This window comes from Dioscorea cayenensis, chromosome 5 (genome assembly GCF_009730915.1).
Source record: "Dioscorea cayenensis subsp. rotundata cultivar TDr96_F1 chromosome 5, TDr96_F1_v2_PseudoChromosome.rev07_lg8_w22 25.fasta, whole genome shotgun sequence".
NCBI classification, from domain to species: domain Eukaryota; kingdom Viridiplantae; phylum Streptophyta; class Magnoliopsida; order Dioscoreales; family Dioscoreaceae; genus Dioscorea; species Dioscorea cayenensis.
Window position 1 is genome coordinate 2966174 of NC_052475.1, and position 24223 is coordinate 2990396.

At 35.9% G+C, this 24223-nt stretch overlaps 2 protein-coding genes across 3 annotated transcripts; one reads left to right on the forward strand and one right to left on the reverse strand.

Moving 5' to 3' along the window:
- Window positions 1-1049: 1049 nt before the first annotated feature.
- Window positions 1050-14719, reverse strand: LOC120261338. Of its 2 annotated transcripts, none has more exons than XM_039269196.1 (5): window positions 14473-14719; window positions 12076-12140; window positions 5976-6130; window positions 2741-3239; window positions 1050-1186 (listed from the first exon to the last, which is right to left on the reverse strand). In XM_039269196.1, the coding sequence occupies exons 3-5, from the start codon at window positions 6008-6010 to the stop codon at window positions 1136-1138; spliced, it is 585 nt and encodes a 194-aa protein (XP_039125130.1). In that variant the 5' UTR covers window positions 6011-6130; window positions 12076-12140; window positions 14473-14719; the 3' UTR covers window positions 1050-1135. The 2 variants fall into 2 exon arrangements, with proteins under 2 accessions (XP_039125130.1, XP_039125129.1); XM_039269195.1 differs by having other exon boundaries at window positions 5976-6212.
- A 3686-nt stretch (window positions 14720-18405) lies between these two features.
- On the forward strand, window positions 18406-19251 carry LOC120261989. The gene has a single exon (XM_039270020.1). The coding sequence runs from the start codon at window positions 18406-18408 to the stop codon at window positions 19249-19251; it is 846 nt and encodes a 281-aa protein (XP_039125954.1).
- The last annotated feature ends 4972 nt before the right edge of the window (window positions 19252-24223 follow it).

Below are 24223 nucleotides of genomic sequence, written 5' to 3' on the forward strand. Positions count from 1 at the left end.
AATTTATATTCTCATTTTGGACTTTATTTCACTTATGCTATTACTTTAAATTTGATTTGTTAATGAATTTATGTGATGTGTTATATTAGCTTTTGAAATTAATTAGTAGGCTTCGTTGCATAAAGTGATTTTCAAAATTTGTAATTATTGATTTAAAAGCTTATGGTACCTATTTAACTGAAATAATCTTTGAATAAATTAATAGAAAATTTTTCATACTAAAGATAATTACTTTAAGATCACCTCTAAAAAAATTATTAATGATCAACGACCTTCGGGTCTATTGGTACATAGGTCACCGATAGCACCACCCACGTGAGCGCGGTTCCATCCCCACTGCTCCAATCGGCGCTCGCGCATCGCCATCGAGCGCTCTATCGCTCCTCTTTTCCATTATTCATGATAAATAGTTTACTGATATCAAGGTGGCAGGCACTTGGGCCCACTATGGCCTCAACCCAATAATGCTGATGTATCATAGACATACAGAAAATCATAAAAGTATGTGAAATTATATATTTAATTTTTAAATTTCTCCAGTGTTAGCATATCTAGTAACACAATAAATGTAGGCAAACCACAAGAAATCCTATGGCATGGAAAGTTTTTAAGATTAGATTACCATCATGCAAATAAAGACGCGTTCATGAGAAACACACCATGAACAAATAGGTTGAACTACGACAAAAGAACTCAATGGTGTATTAAAGTCATTCGACATTCCCTAATTCAAATATAGCAAAACTAACCGCACATCTATAATAGTTTCAGAAACAACATCATTGCCAATTATTGCCATGGTCTATTCCCTTATTCAAGTACAAAAAAACTCCACTTTACTCAAAAAAAAAAAAAAGCAAAACTAATTGCACATCTATAACAATTGTAGTTTCAGAACTACACTGCACATCTATAGCGGAATTCAATTGTAGTTTCAGTACCACACTGCATGATTTGAAAAGCCAATCCCTTCACGGTTTTCACAAAGCAAAACAAATACCAAAAAAAAAAACATATTGTTGAGGTACTTAGTAATTTTTGACACAAAAAAGCTCAAATGGTGTATTCGCCTTAAAATGCAGGCTTGAGGTAATTTGTAATTTTGACCAAAAAATGATCAAATGGTGTATTTGCCTTAAAATGCAGACGCCAATGGCTGCAGGCGCTCTAACAGCCAATCATGAACCTGAAAAAACAAGCTTGCTTGTTAAGGGCTTACATATTTGTACAAATATAAGGAAAAAGGCTAATATAACATCTCAATCCCAGGGTCTTCAAGAAACATCAACTTACAAACTAACATTAAGAACAGATACAAAGAACCCAATAAACACTAAAAAACAATAAAATTAAAAAATTAAAAAACAACAAATGAAAGACTATGGCATATCAAAAGAGAAAAATACATGATGAGCTATCCTTAAAAAAGATATTAATCCATGCTCGACAAGTCCTGTTTCTGGCCAAGATACAGTAGGCCCTCTCTAACAGCAATAGATTGTGCCTTTCCAGAATCACAAGTTTGTTAAATGCTTAAAGGTAAAAAATTAGGGAAAGATGCAACCACAAGAAATCCTAAAGTTGTTATGTTAAGATTAGATTACCATCTAACATGCAAATAAAGACGCGTTGTTCTGGCCGGATTATTAAATGGTTGTAAGTCTATGAATTAGCAAGCTAGATGCATACAAAAGTAAAACGACCTTTACAGAAGAGCTCATGAGAAAAATAAACAAAGTGATCATGCTTTTGCACAATCGGCCTAGTTATACAAACCTCTTAAAAAAATAAAGAAAAAAACAGCGTTCTTTTACTCTGATAGAAAATTTAACCAATATGTATCCTTATTGATTTAAGAATGGTTCAATGGCATCCAGAATTAAAACAAGATCAGGTGGAAGGAGTAGTCAGTAAAACATCTTGAGAGACGGCACTCAATTTCATAAAAAACGACTGGAGAACTATTGAAACCAAAAATATCGTTAACAATCCACAAGGGACCAAAGAAGCTTTGCTCTATCAGGTGCTAAAAAAGGGTTGCCAAAGTTCTAATCTCCAAGCATTTCATGTTCAAACACTATAAGAAACAAAGGCATATCTGGTAACACACTTAGAGATGTCCTTGAGGTTAAGCAACATCAACACATGGCTGAGCATTAAATTAAGAATCTTGGGTTGAGCTTGAGATATTCACAGCAGGTTCAAGCTTGCTTGAATTTCATTTCAAGCTTGAGGAGCTGGCTCAATCTTAGCCCATTTAAACTCGAGTCATCGTCAAGCTAATTGACTAACAATGTTAGAGTTCCACTGAAAACTACAAGGCTTTTTATTATGACAAAGTTATCTCTTTATTCTATGGATTCCTTATAATTAAACACTCTGTTAGTTATTATAGTCCACCTAATTACTCCTGGACCATTATGACTTTTTGCTTACCAATAGCTTGACCAGTGAAGCATTCTAAAGTCCTTCGATGTGCCCCTATCATTTTATATAGAACACAATAGTAAAAAATGATGATAAATCATTTAGATCAGAATTCTTGATAAAATTTTCATTATAACTTTATGTATTTTGTCTACATTCACAAATTTATGTAAGCAATTTTCAAGAATGAGAAAAATTTAAAAAAAAAAAGAGGAATGGCAAACTTATTTTCAAGATTTCGCAACAAGAAACTAAATTTGATAGTATCTTCAAAACTATGTACATAACTATGGATGTAAATGCAATATTGTACCTTATGGCTCAGAAAATGGGTCAGAGATATCCACGTCTTCTTTAATATCACAAAATGATGATGACAAGGATTTTCATCCACCTGGTGGATCGAGTCCTGTATACTCTCTTCAGCGTTACTCATTGAGCTGTGGAGGGCCTTTTCAGCTTCGGCCATTGATTCTTGGAGAGCTCGTTCAGCATCAACTGTAGGGTCATCGCCATTAGAGAAGTAAAACACTTTATCAGAATCAGTAATTGATTTTTGCAGCTCCATCTCAGAATCTTCCTTAAGGTTTTCGATAGTGGAAAATGGAGGTTCTCTTTCAAATTCTTGTACTTCTTGGCACAGCTTTCTTTCAATTTTGGATGCCTGAGATGATTCCACAGTTGTGGAATTCTTAGACTTCATCATATATCCCACTATCCGGCCTGTTGCAGCACCAGCAGCCGAACAAAGGACCGACTCGAGAATGCGGAGAAGAATTCTCCGCACCTCTCTAACCTCTCTTCTCGTAAGTCTACAAGAGATCATAATCCATTGGATAGACACGAAAGAGAGAATCAAAGCATGAAGTTTCCATGGCGAACCTCCCGAGGCATTGTACAACGATGAAATTCACAGAGAACATGGAGGAAATCTAGAGAACATAGAAAGAAAGAAAGAACGAAAGAGAGAGTTTCCATGGCGAACCTTCGAGGAGGCATGGCGAGAAGGCGACGAAGCTAACGACGATGAAATTCAGAGAAAAAAATGGAAAATGGAAAAAAAGATAAAGAAATCTAGAAATATACATATATATATATATATTAGAGGTCCTATTGGGTCGGGCCCGCTGCGGCCCATACACACTCGGCCGGCCCGTTTTCATTTTTTTTTTTAATTTAAATTTTAAATTAAAAAAATTAAAAGAATACTTTAAAATGTTAAAATTTAAGGGAAAAAATCTTAAAAATCTAAATAACCGGATACATAAGTTTATTCATTATAAAAAAAATATACAAAACATTTATATATCAAACCTAGTAAAGCCAAATTAAAAAAATATTAAAAAAAAAATTTCTAAAAATTTGATAGAATCCACGTAAGTAATTGGACCAGCACGGCCAGATGTAGATCCCTGGCCCAACACAACCCAAGGATCTGGTCCATGTCAAGCCCATCGCGGGTAAATTTTTTAGTAGGTAACTAAACTTTGGCTCATTTTCACTTTGATTACCAAACTTCAATTTGCATCAATTTGGTCACTCAATTTTAATTTGATTACAACGGACAATAAATCAAAGATTTTAACCCCCAATTGATTACATGGCCGCCTAAAAATCGAAGTTAGTCTTCCCATAACACATTATTAAGTCTATTAGAAGTGTCCATGTCATTGAAAAAGAGCCATATCATTCATTTTGGGGCCGAAATCCATTGATTTACTACTCAATAAAATCAAATTAAAGTTAAGTGACTAAATTGATACAAATTGAAGGTTAGTGATCAAAGTGAAAATGAGCCAAAGTTTAGTGATTTACTATAAAATTTACCCAGCCCATCGCTATAGTGTCGTGCCAAATACGAGCTGGCACAACCCAATGCCACATTTGCTTGCAATTCACTAGGCTCCATAAGCTAATTAATCCCGCAGCATACTTAATTTGGTATAAAAATACTAAATAGAAGAGTCACCTTGGTGAACAGATCATGTTTGTCTTTGTAATTGATATTTTTTAGCATAATTACTATGCATGTATAAATTTGCAAGAAAAAAATCTCATGTAGCCTTAGTAGTATATAATTTTGATAAATTGAAAATTAATATTCTGGTAACCGCATTGTTGATTCATGTGACAATTTTTCGCATTAGTAATAAACTACTCTCGTAAGAGTTATTCATCATTTGATAAAGTTTCTGTAGAACTATCATACTTTGTATCAAAAATAGACATAACTAAACATCTAGGAATATATTTTAACATGCCTTTTTCCTTCAAGAAAATAGGCCTTCACTCAACACTAATATATGTCATTAGAACCATCTATACAAACATTAACTGATTTAATTACAGCATGAGACACCATGGTAAATACCAAAAATAAAATAAAAACCGCTGCAGTTCCAAACAATGTGAAACAGTATCAGATACAGTGCAGTTAAGTGCAACTGCTACTAAAGTGTTTAGGAAAAATAACACAGTCAAAACTACAGAACCACAACCAGGATTTCTTCTCTTCTTCACAACCTAGCTCTTGATACCATGTTAAGGCAATTAAAGAAGTAAACAAATTGTAAAGAAAAGGATGTAATACTTGTTGAACTAAAAGAATATCTTTCTCACTAAGATCCAATTGTGGCACAACTCTTTTTAAATAAACATAGAACTAGGATTTTCTAAACTTAACCCAAAAAAATATTAATGCCCTTATACTTTAAACATATATCATTATTAATCTAACACTTTCATCCAGAACTAAGAAAAATAGAAAATAACTAAGAAACATAGGAAACCTGATGTTTTAACCAATAAAATCAAAGAAAAGAAAAGGGAAACTGAATTACCGTGCCACAATGGCAAACCATTAATAAATAATAACACATTACACATACTTTATTATTATTTTCCATCAATCAAAAATGTCACATACACACTTGCTAATATTATAGTAATTAATAGTTCAACATTGGTTAAGTTAGTATAATACGCATATAAATTTAAGCTCTGGACTGAAACAAAACCAGACAACATGTTTTTGGTTTGCATCAAACAGTTACTTGAAGTTAACAGCAATAATTACAGTGATCCAAGATAGGATAGAGAAAAGCTAAAAAAAACCACTGCTGAGATGATCCAAAAAATCCTTAATGGAAATGCATTGTCATCAAAAGAATTTTTTACAACTTTCTCAAAAAATGCATGCATAAAAACAACAAAGACTTGATGGCAAGCATATATAAATTTTCAACCTTAGAGCTAAGACACAAACACAGAAGTTTCTCAATAAATTCATCCATTTATACAAGAAGATGCAATGCACTATCAAGGGATTTGCAACTGGTACCACTAAAGTAATAACAGCTAAACCTAGCATTGACAATATTATCAAATTTAATCAATCAAACTTTAATGTCATAAGCAAGCATGTCCAAGCCAATAAAACATGACGATGTATGCTAATCATGTAAATGAGAAATCATATTACAAACCTATAATCCACAGTCAGATAAATTTAATACATTTAGAAGGCAATAACAAAATGTTGACCATACCTCCGTCCATCAAGTACGCAATCAGTTGTCTTCATAGCACTACAACCCGCTGGAGAGAAGGTAACTGCATTTGATTTACCCTTTTCTCCAAGTAGCTTTTCTTTTACATGTGGCCTATCACAAGTATTGTCAGCTATTGCTGAACATGGACGTCTCTGCAGCAAAAGAACATATTCAGCATCTTCATCAGAAACCACAGCTTTATCAAAAATAACCAGTTTTGACTTCTTCTTCCTCCTGCAGAGGAAGCATTGCATTTTTACTAGCAAGATCATAATACATAAAACTTCAAAATATATAAGAGAAGTCATAAAATTATAGGATAATAAGATGCTTCAAAATCAGAGAGAAGAATTCAACCATGCCTCATGTTTTGGATCAAATATTTTTCCATATTTTTAAGGGCCTTTCAAAAACTTTCATGTCATTCCTCTAAATTAAACATACAATGGATAAAAGCTCAAGAGAAGGATATCAGTCAACACATAGCATGGTTCACCCAAAGAATTATTTAAAATATTCATCTTAATACAACCAAAAACAAAGAAAAACAAGTTAAGAAATGGATAATCTTTCTTCTCAAGAGAAATCTTAGAAAAGAAACTAGATAATTTAACCATAATCAATTAACTAAATGCAAAACGCATTCAAACTTTTAGAAAAGTACAAATTACATATATCGCATTTTCACCAGATTGCAAACCACAGCATAAAATTTGTCCAAAAATTGAAACTATCGGATACTAACATGTTAAGATATCTAACAACTCTCGTATGTCAAGATTTGGAACTGAATATTAGTTGGACAACCAATCCTGAAGCAACTGAAAACAGCTATAGTAGTGTTCCAAAATACCCAACAAAACTGGATAATCAAAAATACTAGAACAAAAACATAGGCTCAAAACATGACAAAAAGGTCATGATTCCAAATCAAGGATTGAGATACTTGGCAGATGGAAGCAAGTCAAGCAAAGCCTGCTATGGGGCACTGAAAATGCCTGCAGCAAAGCCTGCTAAAGCATCAAAAAACAACAGATCAGAGGCTCAGCATGACCCAAAAAAAAAATTTGCAATTCTAAAATTCTTGCAAGAAGATATTTATCAGAGGCATGTGAGCAGTGAAGCGATCGAATGTATTGGTGGAATAAGTGAAAAGATAGATGATTGTCATCATGCACAATTGTGTCAAAGGAGGCAGCTAGGAGATACAGAACAGGAGGCAGAGTTTATGTTGCAAAAATGGAGAATGATGCAGTTGTTTAAGCAAGGTATGCACGATTGAGATTTCAGTTGAAGATCATAGATGATTTAAGGGTAACAAGTGGTCACATGAAAGTGATAGAAAGCACAATGCAAGAAAATCTCAAAGCACAATCATATTGACATTGTGTATTTGTGTGGGTGGATAAACAAAAGCTTCAATCCTGAAACAACTGTGGCAGGATTTCAAAGACTAAAAAGCGTGTAACTTGACAAAGGATTATAAATAAAATTAGAAATAAAACCCGTAATGAAGATTGAAAACAATGCATAGGCATGATACTCTCTCTCTAACCAATTTCTAACTGTTCCCTCACAAAGATCCCTCTAAATTGTTACTCCCTCCATTCCTATTTAACTGTCGTGAATAACCGAATTTCACATACCAATAAGTTTAGTTATTTGACAAATTTTTATAAAAAGTTTGTTATCTTTCCAAAATTACCCCTAGTTTATATCTTCACATTTCTCTCTCATATTTAATTCCAAAAAGAGAATTGAATAAAATATTAGGGTAGTTTTGAAAAAAATAATAAATGCTTCTTGATAATAGAAAATGATAGATAAAAAGGAACATGGGTTTATGACAGATAAAAAAGAACGGAGGGAGTAGAATAATAATGTTGGAAAGTCAAAAGAAAACAAGATGGAAAATCGTGCAAAAATCACAGAAAATAATGGAAAACAGATAAATTTGTTCATCAATCATCAAATCCTTTCTTCATAGAATAAAAAGCACTTGGGTCTTGTCTATAGGCCTGCGAGAAATCCTAAATATCACTTCCTCTTATAAAAATCTGCTTGCTAAAATCGTAACATAAATATAACTTGCTTAAGATAACAATCTCCTTACTTGGTGGGAAACATCCTATATTCTATTCTATTCAGGACTCTTAATCCTTAAGGAAGCCTATTCATATTTGAGATAATCATATTGTTCCAGATATAATTTACCTCTATGTTCATTATTGAAACTTTCTTCTCTTGCACTGCATCACATATACCAAATGATCGACATCTTCAATCAGGCATTGACAGGAACCTCAGAGATGGAACTGATTTTAGCTCCATTTTGGAATGACCAAACCTCGTATGAAGGCTATCAAGTGTTTCATAGTGAAAGTCTAGATACCCTGGGTGTGGATAACTTAGCACAAAGAGCAAAACAATTTAGGAAATCTAGAATCAAGAATCTAGATTATGTTTTACTGACTTCCAATTTATTGTAAAATATGTACTTAATAGTTAGATAAATACTAGGCTTCTACACCAAAAGTGATGAAATGAATTTCTAAGAACAGGATTTGATTATAGGTCCTGCCAAGCCATTTAAACTGCAACAAGAGATGTTTAAAAAGAGACTATCTAGAAGGATTTGAACAACATGATGGTGTTTGATAAAAAGATAACACAGATAAGAAGTTATCTAGGATTGTCAGCACAAAGCCACAAGACAGAAAATAAGAGGATGATATTATGCATATCCATCTCAGTCATTGCCAAGCATACACGATAATCAGGTGACATCAATTTGTGGAAATAGAATAGTTATCTAGGTCCCGTCATATAACACTGTAATATATTTTAAGATTCAATCCATCCCCATTCTTTCTCTTAGTCGATCAAACCAATCATTTTTCATGTTGTTAACCAGATCTCACAACAAACAATTTTCAATCCCCAACAACGCCAGTGTTCAGCAATACTGGATTCGAAAGCATCTATGTGCCCAGATTTGAGCTAACCCCAAATTTTGCCATGTACAGAATTAGGTCAGGAACATTACAGTCCCTGATGCAAACTCTAGAAAGTAACCTCATCTGCAATTATGAGTAAAGCTAAATGATCCTGCTAATGCAAGGGTACATGAAGAGCATAATTATTATGGTTGAATTAAGTTTCATCATATTATGTACAACCAGATGTGTAGCTAAATATTAATAAAGGTCCTGTTGTAAAATTCATGCATGAATTCTAAGTTCAGTACCAAAATAAGTGGCAAGTGAATATAATACTTGCACAGCTCTATGTTTACCTGTGTTAAATTTTAGGTTTCCTTTCCTCTGGATAAATTTTCTGACATAGGATTCTATCATTAATCAGTGTTGATGTGGTTTTAAACAGTCATGGTATTTCAATTTGACAAATTCTGAGCCTAGTTGGATGCTTTTATCATGCCATTAAGAAACTGATCCATAAAAATACAAATTTATTTAATTATTACACCAATGTTTACTTGCATATGAAATACAGAGGAGTTTCATCCTATTGTACATTCTACTCTTGTCGGCACTCTTATCCTGGGTTAGATTTGTTAGAAGAGGGATGAATGAAAGAAAGAAGGAGTGGATCAATACTCATTTCATATGTATGGAATAAGTGTGATCAGAGGGGCTTCATATAGAAGCTAAGTATACAGGTATACGCAAGTATATACATACATACATCTAATATACATACACATAGCTAACAAGATTCACCTTTACCATCTATTTAGAGCTCAAAAGTATAAAGCCATGTCAAGATTGCTTGCGAATCAATAACATGGTGTGTTGAAGTGATCAAACTAGTGATGGGTATATCCAATTTGTAAGTCCAATTCAACCAACACAAATATACTCTCATTTCAGGACAGCATTATGGATAAGAAAAACTCAATGGGAAATACGGCAGTTAAAAAGTCATCAGGTCAATGGACAGCAAAGGGAAGGAGAACTCTAGGACATAATTGGAGTTTACTAGACTTTGACTTTATAAACCCAAAATTAAATATTTTTATATTATAAAATTTACTTTTCTAATTCAAATATGTTTTTAAATTATGTTTCACTGAGATCGTGTCAGATTTTTTTGGTAATGTGGCGTATGAATTCTCAATTGTAAATTGCCACCAATGTCAAACTAGATCTTCAGATGAGTTGTCATGTTCTTTGATGCCTTTGTCCATCATTTGACTGCCATACGTCACCTCTGCCATCAAATTTATCTCAAAATGTAGCAAATAATACATATTTATCATTGTGCATACAACCCAAGATGACAGCAATGCGCACCTCAGTACCTTTAGTCTCACCAATGCACATATGTCTGCCTTATACAGGCCCTAATGACTCAGATATACAACTACTAATGTCTCTTCGCTGCAGCCATGCCATCCAGCAATAATTGATCTCACTGCATGCTTGCACAGTTGCACGTCAATAGAACCATCACATCACATCACATCACATCTTCCACATCATCCTGTAAACACTAGTGGCCACAAATTTTTCCGAGTGTATACCATCCAACTCCTAGGGACACCCCAGAAAATAGTTTTCTAGCATTGAACATTATCTACATATTTAAAGACCATATGCAAAAAAAACTCCCATGGTCCCATGTGCCTTGTGCTTGCCATTAACCTCTTAAAAGAAACTCCATATATCTGTTTTCCTAATAAATTGACAGAAGTTACCATACCCCAAGTTTCTACATGGAACACGCCAAGAATCTTTTGTCAAAACCAAGCATCATGTTACTCCACAACTTAAATTTTTTGCTTAAGCCCATGGTGCTACTCCAAGACATGCAAAACTCCCCACACACTTGACTGTTTTTGGTGTTCATGTTGCCTATCTGAAAACCCCATAATGCACATTTTTCACTGCCAAATAACTCATCTTGTCAGTTCACATTAAAACTCCTCACATTCCATTGACCCTTTTGTATTTAAATTCCTCTCTTCTAATAGAGTCCATTGAGCGTAAATGGACATTAGAAAAAGAACAGAGGTCTCTTGAGGAATTGAAGACAACACCAACGGACTCATTTCAAAAGATAAATCTTTCCTATTTTGTGCACTAATGGTCTTCTAAAGTCTCTTATAGGCAAGACCTTTAAACACTCTACAAGACATCTAAACTAATCATTCAAAGCATTTGCATCTATTTTATCCCAACGAACTGGACCGTGCAGTTCCTTTTTTCCTCATCAAGCACAAGAAAATCCCGATCCCTTAACCCACTTGTTCATTCACAAAAAACATACATAAATAAATATATATATATATATTCAATAGTTAAAAAAACAGAAGTTTTCTTCTTCCTTTTTTATATTTATTGAAGTTAGGCTTCTTAACAAATTGAAATAGAGGTATCTCTCTAAAATTTCACAACCTATACACCCAGTACTGTTCTTAGGTAGCATATTCAAGCACTAATCATCACTAAGCCCACATATATCAACTTTAATAGGCAAGTGCTTGCAAATTGACCAACTACTGTGTGCAGAATGTCAGGAATTTCACTGCTCATTAGGTTCTAAGATATACGAAAGTCAGCAGAAAGTGTTTGATACATAAGTAACTTCACAATGTGTGATCCCTAGCCTCTTCATTTGTTCCTGAACATATTAACACCCTAAGTTCACATGACATGAAGCAATACTAAATATATATAGCTGAGAAAAAAAGACGGTGCACATCAGCGTTCACACATGCCGAAAAGCAGCAAATTAGAATTGAGAGGGACTTCACAAACACTATTTTGCTACACAGAACAAGGTACTTCGAAGATGGTGTAACTTTCATGGGGCATTTAAGATACTGTTTAAAACATATCTTATAGCAGCTCGACAACTCTGTATCTTCAGCTAAATTTAAAATCATGAATGTGAACACATTGATTTAGTGTGCTTAAACCCTCCTTTTTCATTCAACCTTTGAAAACATTACCAACTATCATAGTACCGTCTTAAAAAAAGTTTATAATGTATCATTGCATGGGCATAAGTGATAATAGAATGAAAAACTGATAAATAAAAGACACCTGGAAGACAAGATTTATACGAGAGTAACCTGATGATATCTCCATCATTAAGGATGTTGGTTGATTCAAATGATGGCAGAACAAAGGCATCCGCCTGCAAAAATATAAATATTCAAAGGCAATCAATAATAGTTTATAAACCTGAGACATCATCAATATGTGAAACTAACTACAAAGTAGAAAGTATACATTTGATGCTAAATCTTTCAGAAACATACATGTTCCCACTATTTACAGCATTGCAATGAAAGTGGGAATGGTTTGACGTTAATTGATAACTGTCGAATAACTATTCCAACTAGCAAATATTTTGCACACGATTAATTGTTTTAAAACTTTCAAAAATCAACAGTTGATTGGTAGCCCTGGCTCTTAACAACAATTTATTTCAATAAAACCGCAAACTGATGATCCATAAGTTGAAATACAACTTGAATTCAAAACAAATCAATATGTGTAAAATTATTAGAAGGTATATGTGCAAATACAAAACATCACCTGCAAATCAACAACCAATAAATAATAGAAACTTATTTAAAAGAACCATCATCATCAGCACAAAACATGTTTGGCAAACTTAGGTATGGACACTGAAAAATTTAGCAGTTTGACAGTATTATTTCTCTTTGTCATATAAATGCTAGCCATAGTGGAAGTAATCATCTACAGGTAACATATGAATGATCTTCAGAAAGGATTTAGAGTTGATCACCAGTGAAGAAAAACATAAGTAAATTTCGGAATTTCCAAAACAGAAAATATATGTTTCATCTTGCTAACTAATTCTCCAATTCATCTGTTACTTTTTTCTATATGTATACTAGTTTTTGCCTATTAATCTGTCCATTTGCAACAAGATCACAAATATGATATGGTTTACAAGTATGTATCCTATAAATATAAAAATATGATACCTAATATGGTTTCAACTTCTATACTGTGAATTCAGATTTATGTTCACACCTCGTTTATAAATCAAAAGATAGAATCACAGATAACTTTGATGCTCATGGGAAGTGATAAAAAAGGTACTCTATATGCAGACCTAGAAAAACCTCACAAGAAAAAGAGGAGTGATCCTCACAATACCAACTACATTAACAACAACATCAAACCCAAGCATCCATAATTTATAGAGATCACATGTCTTCCAAGTTGCATCAATGGAGAATCTGAAATCCTTGAAACAATAATGAAAAAGAATGCCATAGCATTTCTTCAAGTTTGTCACAGCATTGGTGAGGATTTTAGTGAAGGAAAATCTTCAACTACGCCCAATGTTAAAATCACTTTTTACAACCAAATTAATGCATTTTAAAACTAAATTATCAAAGACTAGAACATTATATTATTATATTATGATCAACTCAAATTAAACTCCCAAAACTTTATCATCATCTCAGTGTTCATAGAAAGCCAGTACACTCGTCTATTTTCCATTGTGAATTCAAAATTAATTCACCAAACCAAATGAAATGGATACAAAGTTAATGGTCATTGTATTTTCCAATTCACTCATCCAATATTATTGAACAAACCATAATTAGTATTATAATGTTTTTTTTAATATGCCAGCAGAAAAAGAAGATATAAAAACTTTGTTAAACGTTTAATCTAGAGATTATTCAAACACCCAAAAAAAAAAAAAACCTGTTGATCAAATCTTTTTGTTATACTCACTTTCTGATTGAGAATTATAAACAATAGATTCCATGTGAATCAATCAATTACAAAAGAAAGTCAATTCAACAAAAGAATTATGTTGTTGGCATGCACACCAAAATGAGCAGAACTACCGACTATACAGACATCATTAAATTGTGCCTTCGTGTATTCTGCCATAAAAAAGGCGTCATATGCGCAATATTAATTAATGAGCCAGTTCTAGACTACAGTAATTTGTAAATTACAAACATTTCTTGTGAATACTAAAATATGTGGCTCTTATTCTTCCATCCTAGAAATTATCCAATTCATTCTCATATAGTAAAAGAATAGCATTCAAAGTAAAAGTAATTTTTCAAGCCCATTTTATTAGCAGGAAAACAGCAAGTAGCATGATATGCTTTGATATTATATTATGTCTCCCAAGGTCATTGCCAAAAATTAAGCAAGAATCATTCTGTGCATACGAAATGAAATAAAGGGAATAGAAATTTAAAAAACATATACTTGGAGGCTAGACTCTCAAGCTATCTACTTCTTAAAAATTAAAAATCATCAAAGATTATGCCCGAAGTAACATGCTCATTCATGATTGAGACCATAAATTTCTTTCAGAAAATACCCAAAAACCAGAACAAGTTACGACCAAAACTATATCTTTGCAGGGCTTAATTCTCCTAAAAGATCACTGCTCAGCTATCCTGCTGCAAATAAAACCCGATATTACAAGCATTTCAAAAATGAAGAGAAGGATGCCTTACCGAGAGAACAAGCCCAAGGGTACAGGATCGGCGGCGTTGGAAGAGATGCAAGGCAACATCGATCAGAGATAATAGCACCTAATGCGAGCCGAGAGGTTCCACTGAGCGGCCAGAACAAGAAGATTTGTTGAAGAGGAGAAAGGAGGTATAGAGAAGACGAGTTGTTGAAGAGGAGAAAGAAGAGAAAGAAGGAAAAGAAGGGCAAAGGAGGAAGAAGGACAGAAAAAGGACAATATTTCTTTGACTTTGTCGTGCATTCAGGATGCATAACGTAACAAACTGTCAGATCGGGTGTACAATCCTTAAAGTTATTGGTAGCAAACTTTATATATCATTATTTTTTTATCTGTCGTAAAAAACCAAATCTCACATACCAATAAATTTAGTTATTTCACAAATTTTTATAAAAAATTTGTTCTGTTTTCAAAATTACCCCTAATTTATATCTTCACATTTCACTCTCATATTTAATTCAAATAAGAAAATTGAATAAAGTGTTAGGCTATTTTTGAAAAAAAAAAAATAATAAATGCTTCTTGATATTAGAATATGACAAATAAAAAGGAACATGGGTCTACGACAGATAAAAAGGAACGGAGAGAGTAATTGGTTACTACCCCTAATCACCCTTTTACTTCGAATGATCAACACCATTATAATGATATAATGATATTACTTAGTATACATTGCAGGTATATATAAATATATAAATAATTATTTATAAATTAAAAATAGATACGGTCTGATAATAATAAAATTTAACATGAATTTTATTTTAAAATAAACGCACAAAATTTTTACATAAGTAGTAGAGATTAAATTTTATAAAATTTGTTAATAATATAATACAATAAAATACACACACATGTAAAACTATTTTTGATATTGGGTTTTCTCTTTTTTTATTTTTTATTTATAACTAAAAACACATATTTTATTTGTCTTTACAAACAAACATAATGTATTATTATTTTCTCATTAATATTAAAAAAATTGGGGATTATTTGTTCATTAATCTTTTTAGTCGCTCACTTACTCTTAATTTTTTTAAAGGTTATTCAAGATAAAGTCTAGTGGAATTTGATGCTGTGATGTTGAAGTTAAAACATCATCTTCTATTTCTAATTGTTTAGCACCATAACCCCTATAGTTAAGGGGTTTTTCTTGTATTGTTTTCTTTGAGAGGTCCATAGTAAAAATAAATCTCATCTTTTAATTGGGATACTTTTGACTTGGAGATTTCTTAAGCAATTGGTAATTAGAAAAAATATATGCGAGCGAGAATCTTAGCTTGTCTGTAAAAACAATTATTTTCATTTGTCCAGTGTCATCCTTAATAACTAATGGAAGATGTTTTTTGTAGATTTATAAATAAGTGTGTTACAATATGCATGTATGTAAATTAAAATAGTGAATAAACATAGAAAATATGCATTTCGAAAGGAGCTATTATGTAATTTATGGTATTTTTTCCCATGTTTTTTGCAATAAAATTTCTTTCCCATTCTTCAAGTGTTTTTAGCCGTTCATTGCAAGCAATATAGTACCAACTGCTAGATATGTCATCGATATTTTCTATTTTAATGGCACTTTGAAATAGAGTTTCATGGAGAAATTTGAAAAAAAAAATGTGTATATATATATATATATATATATATGTTAATTGAATTATAAGATATAAATTTGAGTAAATTATTCTTGAATTTTCTTAGAAGGGAAGATATTTTCTTTGATGACGTTTTGATCAAAACTTAGAAGTTAATCAATTGTTTCTATTGTAGTTTGGCTATTTTTAATGTGTGCCTCAACAATTTATTGTCAAATATATGAATATTGTTTTATTGTAGATGAATCCATGTATAGGGAAAAGGAAATACATTGTGCCACTATTGTATGGTAGATGAATATTTTTTATGGTAGAAATGCATTTGATATTTTATTAATAACCATTATAGTATACAACTACTTATTGTCGTATTATTGTACTTACATTTTTTCCATTTAAATTTCTTAATTGATTCAATTGCATATACCAATTAAGTATATATGAAAAATATGCTAGCTAATAACTCATTTGAGAATTAATGCTACTTGTGTTTATATATATATAAAAGTGTTTGATCACTTTCACAAAGGTCTTGATGATCAAACTATATTCATGTTTTTTTCAAAAATAAATAAATAAATAACCGATTTCATTCATAACAAAACTCATCTCACTTATTTTGTTATTCTCAAGAACGCAGCTTTGATCCTGCAATATAACATTGCAAGTAATCAACAACATGTTTATAATAGTATCGAAGATGAAGGAAATGCATTCGATTGGCAAAAACTATGCAAAATGGTGGTAATACTGATCGAATCATCATCATCACCATCAACCAACTGATCATGATCATCACTAAGATCCAAGTTATACTAAGAACAATATTCATTATCTTCCTCCAAATGAGAAGGTAGCGGAGGTGGTGGTGGAGAAGGTGGAGAAGGCATAGTAAGAAACATATAGTAAAAATTAGTCCGTGCTCTATCGATACCACTCAAGGTGATTAACGGCATGTCATAAGCTAGTGTTGCTTCCTCAGGTGTATCAAATATGCCTAACTAGTGTCTCTTCCTGGTATAAGGGTTTCTAATATCGGCTGCATAATATCCCCATGGTCTTCTTTGTACTCCTAAGTACTTCGTCGATGCTCTAGATTGCCTTTTCTGGTGACGGGGAAGGATGATGCATTGAAAGTCTGCCATGTCCATAGATGTGCAATGTTAATTGTTGCAAGAGTGTTTAGTATCCTTTGATTTTTTGCACAGGATAATAATAAGAGAAAATTACTTATAAGTCCTTTGATTTTTTTGTTTATTTCAATAAGTCTTTCTGTCAAAATCTTATTCTTTGCAGACCCTTCTTTTTACAACCAATTCCATTTTATCCCCCCGTCACCTTTGGATTTAAAACTAAAAATAAGCGGATACACAAAAAATTTTAAGAGCAAAACTAAAAACTGAAGGTGATCAAAGAATAGTAAAGCGAAGTACCAAAATCAAAGAACAAAACTAAAAATTGAACTTGATGTAAGAATAGTAAAACCAAAATTATCTAGCCGTTGGACTTAAAAGTAATTCTGAAAAAAAAAAAAGAGAAACATCCAAGGGATTTTGAAAAATCAAAAATCTTTTTGACCCAATGATAAAGTTATTTAGGCTTTTTGAGTAATTTTTCTAATAATAACAATAATAATATAGATAAACAGCCATAATAAAAATAAAAAATAAAAATAACATGAGGGTTTTTTTTTACCACGTTGACAAACCACCACATATTTTTTTAACCACGATATTATTTAAGTATCTTACGGCTCCACTCCTTAAAAGCCATTCAAATCTCTAAAATATGCTTAATTTTTAAAACTTTTATTTTTAAATCGAAACTAAATTAAAATTATAAAATCTTTCATTTCTTATACATGCGAGGGCCAGGACAGTGGTACTAATGTTTATCTCAATGAGGAAGGTGAACACCATCTGCACTAGTGAGTGTTGGAAAGATAATACGACATTATCTCTTGCCTTTATATAACACTTCCCTTGTATACCTTTTCAATGAACAGATAGTTGCCATACTTAGTCTTTCCATGCATAGATGCTTGCCACACATAGATAATTGTTCTCTGTATAAGATCAATACAATACTAGCGCCCCAAGGTGTGGCGTCTTCCTCATTCTCCCTCTCTCTACATTAATTCACATGGTATGTGAGCGATCCTTTTGTTTTTCCTCCTATCTCCACTTGCTGCCTTCTGTTATGAGCACCTACAGCGCCACCGACGCGGCTTCTTCCCTGGCCATGGCGGACGTCATGGCCTCCGTCATCAACGTGGCCTCGACCCATGTCCCCATCACGCTCGACATCACCTGCTCCAACTACTCGTAATGGAGCACTCTTTTCACAATGTTGGTCGGCAAGTACGGCTTGTTGGGTTTCATGACGGAACCATCGAACCCAGCATCGATGAACCTCACCGGTGGCAGGACTTCGCCGTTCGTTCGTGGATCTACGGCTCAGTCAGCGAGGAGATCGAGATCATCGTCGAACCCAATCAGACGAAGCGCGAGACTTGGACTACGATCGAGGAGCTCTTCCGTTACAATAAGGAGAGTCGCACTGTCTTCCTCAAAGCGGAATTCCGCAGCATCGTCCAAGGGGACATGACCATCGCCGACTACTGCCGTAAAATCAAGAAAATCTCCGACGCTCTGTGTGATGTTGGGCAGCCGGTGTTCGATAAGACTCTCGTCCTCAACACTCTTCGCGGTTTAAACAAGCGGTTCTCCTCTACAGCCCAGCTGATTCCCCTACTTTATCCTTTTCCTAGTTTTTTATGCACAAGGTCTATCCTCGCCATGATGGAGATAAAAGCGGCCCATGAGACCGTTGTGGTGGCCGGTACGGCGCTGCTGTCCTTCACCGCCGGAGCCTTGTCCAACTCCCAGTCCGGCATCAGTGGACGCTCCGACAAGCGCGGTAAGTCGTCAGGAGGGAGAAAGAAGTGGAATAAATCCTCCAACAAATCACGTGACAACAGCCATGTGAACGCCGGTGGCAACGGCGACGTCAACGCTCGTCCGGGCGCCCCTAGAGGAGGGCCGGCATTCTTAGGCCTCGGCCCACTACGCCCCAGGCCTACACAGCAAGAGGTCTACCTGTGTTGCTTGCACCGCTTGCCACTCAACCTGCATCGTCAACTTAGGACTCTATCGGCCTTATCGCAGCAATGAACGCCATGTTTATGCAGCCGTACGGTAGCCACGGTGGTGACTGGGCGATGGACTCCGGCACCTCCTCACACATGTCCTCTGACGTCGGTATACTCGACTCCCTGAAACCTTTTCGTTCACCTCCTTTCGTCACCGTTGTTAATGGATCACCTATACCTATCTCTTATACCAGTCACACTTCTCTTCCCATACCTAATCGCACATTCGCTTTAAATAAAGTCCTTATTGTTCCTCATATAGTCAAAAATCTTTTTTTTTGTTCGTCAATTTACTTGTGATAATTCCTGCTCTATTGAATTTGACCCTTTTGGTTTTTCTGTCAAGGATCTTCGTACCAAGACCGAGACTCTTCGCTGAAATAGTGGAGGTGATCTCTACACCATCCGATCCACCAAGATCCCGACCCTCTCCACCTTTCTTGCTTCAACCTCCATTGATCTATGGCATCGTCATCTAGGCCATCCCGGTTCAAGGAATTTATCTTTTGTTCCTCAATTAGCAAAATGTAATAAAAGTCCAGTCAAACTCTTTGTCATACATGTCAATTGGGTAAACACGTTCAATTATCTTTTAGTCGTTCTATTTCTCCCTCTTTATATCCTTTCGAGCTTTTATACTGCGATCTGTGGACTTTTCTCGTTCCTAGCTCGTCGGGTTTCCAATATTACCTAGTCATTCTTGATGACCACACACACTACCTCTGGACTTTTCCTCTTCGCAGTAAAAGTGATGTTTCGACACCTTTGGACACTTCTTCCCATACGCTCGTACTCAATTCCACAAAAATATTCTAGCTATTCAAGGCAATAAAGGCAAGGTAGTCAGACCCGGCCCGGGTATCGACCCGGCCAAGTCCAAGGGTCAGGGGTTGATGGGTTCGACCGGGTTGAACCGGGGTTAAACCGGGATCAATAATAAAATATTAAAAATATATATTATAATAATTAATAATATAAAAAATATAACTTATACTTTAATAATTAAAAAACACAATTAATTAAACATAATATTTAAAATTTTTATTTTACATATTTTTTTATTTTAAAAATATTTAAAATACAATTAAATTTAATATAAGTTTTAGATTTATATACAATATTTGAAATAAAATAAAATATATTAAAAAAAAACTCTCACCGCTCCTCTCTCGGGACTCACCAAAGAAAGAAAAAAATCACTCTCTCTCTCTCTGTCGGGACACACAAAACGAAAAGAAAAAAATCACTCTCTTCATTTCTTCTCATCTCCATTCTCCACGTCTCTCATGTTCTTCGTCTTCTCCAGTTCCCTCATTTCTTCTCATGCTCGCCGTCACTCGCCAACACTCTTTCTCACTTCTTCTCATCATAGCATTTTTCTTTTTTTTTTTTTAATTTTATTTTTTTAACCCGGTAGATCCGGCCGGGTTAACCAATTTCCGGGTTGACCGGCCGGGTCACCGGTTTTTGGCCGGGTTATATCAACACCGAGTCAAAGGAGGTAGCCGGACCGGCCTCATGACCGGTTCCCGGTTTTTCCGGTCGAACCGGCTGGGCCGGTCCGGGTTTGACAACATTGGATAACGGTGGAGAATTTGTCAACTCTCGTATCTCCAAACTATTGGCTTCCCATGGAACCCTTCTACGCCTTTCATGTTCACACACTTCTCCTCAAAACGGGAAAGCCGAACGTGTCATTCGTACTATTAATGACATCATTCGCACTCTCCTCATTCAAGCCAGCATGCCACCCTCCTTCTAGGCGGAAGCTCTTGCTACTGCTACATACCTCCTCAATCGACGTCCTACCATTGCCCTCGATTTTTCCATTCCCTTCCAACTTCTCTACAAAAGACCTCCTTCCTACGATCATCTTAGGGTCTTTGGCTGTCTTTATTACCCAAGCACTTCCGCCACAGCCTCCCATAAACTTGCATCATATTCTGCTACCTATATCTTTCTTGGCTACCCTAACTCCCATAAAGGCTACTGTTGTTATAACCCAGTAACTCGCAAGGTCATCATCTCCCGGCATGTTGTATTTGATGAGGCCACTTTTCCTTTTGCAAATATGCTGCCACGTTCGTCTACTACTTCTTTTGATTTCCTGCAGGACATCTCGGCTACTCAGTCACCAGCTTGCATGCATGGGAACCCGCTGCATGCCCATGCTCCGCAACCAACCGGGGCACCGATCTCGCGCGCTCTAGTGGACTACGACACCCCCGACCTTGTTCTTCTTGGGCCGACCTTACCTGCCACGGTCGATCAGTGTACGCCCGACCGTGCCTCCCCTGGGCCGGTTTTGTCTGTCTCTAGCGGGCCTGCTCTCCTAGATGAGCCAGTTTCTTCCGTCACCCGCGCCAAGATGGCTTCTCTGGCCGTATTGCGCTCTCCTCCGGAGTTAGGCGCGGCGCGCGACTACGCCACCTCCAGCGAGCCTACTTCAACTTCATCTCCACCCAAGTCGCCAGCTCGGCCTGCTCTAGGGCCTCATCAAATGATCACAAGGGCTAAAGCATGCATCGCCAAGCCTCTTAAGAAGATGAATCTGTCAGTTGTTACTTCAGCTATCTCACCTATTCCTAAGAGCTATTGCTCTGCTCACCCTTATTGGCTCCAAGCTATGACAGAAGAATATGAGGCTCTCATGAAAAATAAGACATGGTGCTTAGTCCTACAACTAGTCGGTGCCATTGTTGTTACTGGTAAATGGGTTTACAAACATAAGTTCTATGCTGATGGCCGCCTAGCTCGCTATAAAGAGCGATGGGTTGTTCGTGGTTACTCTCAATAGCCAGGTATTGCTTTTAATGAGACTTTCAGCCCAGTGGTGAAGCCAGTTACCATCCGGATAGTACTCAGTCTTGCCGTCTCACGCTCCTGGCCAGTTCATCAGTTAGACGTCAAGAATGCCTTTCTCCATATCTCCTTCGATGAGACTGTTTACTGTGAGCAACCCTCCCGATTTGTGGATTCTTCTCGGCCTTCTCATGTTTGCTGTCTGCAGTGTTCCCTATATGGTCTCAAGCAAGCGCCTCGTGCCTGGTACCAGCGCTTCGCTCAGTTTGTTGGCACTATTGGGTTCACCACTTCCCGGTCTAACACCTCTCTCTTTGTCCTACGCCAAGGCTCAGCTACTACATACTTGCTTCTTTATGTGGACGATAGTATCCTCACATCCTCTTCAGCATCACTTATGCGGGATATTACTTCTTCTCTTGGTCGCGAGTTCTCCATGTCTGATCTTGTTGATCTATACTATTTCCTTGGAATTTCTGTCACCCACACTCCTCAGGCAATGTTTCTCTCCCAACAAAAGTTTACTTGTGAGCTTCTTCAGCGTGTAAGGATGTCGAACTGTAAGCCCAGTACGACTCCTGTGGATACTCTTGCCAAGCTTTCTGCGGATGAAGGTGCACCTGTCAGTGATCCATCAGAGTTTTGGAGCCTATATGGTATCTTGTAGTATCTTACACTGACTCGTCCGGATATTGCATACGCGGTCCAACAAATATGTCTCTATATGCATGCTCCGCGGGAACCTCAACTCTAGTTCCTTAAGGGTGTGCTTTGATATATTCAAGGCACTCTGTCGTATGGGCTATTCTTGCATGCATCTCCCTCCACGACTCCGACGGCGTACTCTGACGCCGACTGGGCTGGATGCCCAGACACCCGATGCTCTACTTCTGGCTTTTGTGTGTTTCTCAGTGACAACTTGATATCTTGGTCTTCTAAATGCCAAGCTATTGTATCCCGTTCTAGTGCAGAGGCGGAATACCGAGCTGTTGCACATGCCGTTGCAGAGTATTGTTGGCTTCGTACCCCTCTTTCTTCCGCCACTGTTGTCTATTGTGACAATGTCAGCGCAGTTTTATAAGTTGCGTGCGCGCACACACACATATGTATATTTACATGTTTGTTTTGGTTTATATTAATTAAAAAAAATTCTTACAACATGATCTAAAATTAATAAATTTACATACAATTTTGAAAGTCAAAATAATAAATAAATAAAAAAGGACAAGGAGAATTTATATAAGTTTGTTTTAATTTACACTAATTAAATAAAAAAATGTTCTGACAAAACAATTTCACAAATTTTTAAAAAATTAACATAAAATTTTCCAAAATCAAAATAAAAACAAAAACTTGTAAAAAAAAAAGACAAATAAAAATAAAAAATAAAAAAAGGACAAAATAGCTAGAAGGCGGGCTTTACAAAATAGCTAGAAGGTGTGGCGTCTTCCTCATTCTTCCTCTCTCTACATTAATTTACATGGTATCAGAGCGATCCTCTTGTTCTTCCTCCTATCTCCATTTATTGCCTTCCGTTATGAGCACCTACAACGCCACCGACTAGGCTTCTTCCTTAGCCACGGCGGACGTCATGGCCTCCGTCAAGACCCACGTCCCCATCATGCTCGACATCATCGGCTCTAACTATTCCTAATGGAGCACGCTTTTCACGGTGTTGGTTGGTAAGTACGACTTGTTGGGTTTCATCGATGGAACCATCGAACCCAGCATTGATGAACCTCACCGACGGCAGGACTTCGCCGTTCGTTCAAGGCTCTACGGCTCAGTCAGCGAGGAGATCGAGATCATAGTTGAGCCCAATCAGACGACGCGCGAAACTTGGACTATGATCGAGGAGCTCTTCCGTGACAATAAGGAGAGTCGCGTTGTCTTCCTCGAAGTGGAATTCTGCAGCATCGTCCAAAGAGACATGACCATCGCCGACTACTGCCGTAAAATCAAGAAAATCGCCGACGCTCTGCGTGATGTCGGGCAGCCGGTGTTCGATAAGGCTCTCGTCCTCAACATTCTTCTCGGTTTAAACAAGCGGTTCTCCTCTACAGCCCAACTGATCCCCCTACTTGATCTTTTTCCTAGTTTTTTAAGCACTAGGTCTATCCTCGCCATGGTGGAGACAAAGGCGACTCATGAGGCCGCTGTGGTTGCCAGCACGACGCTGTTGTTCTTCTCCG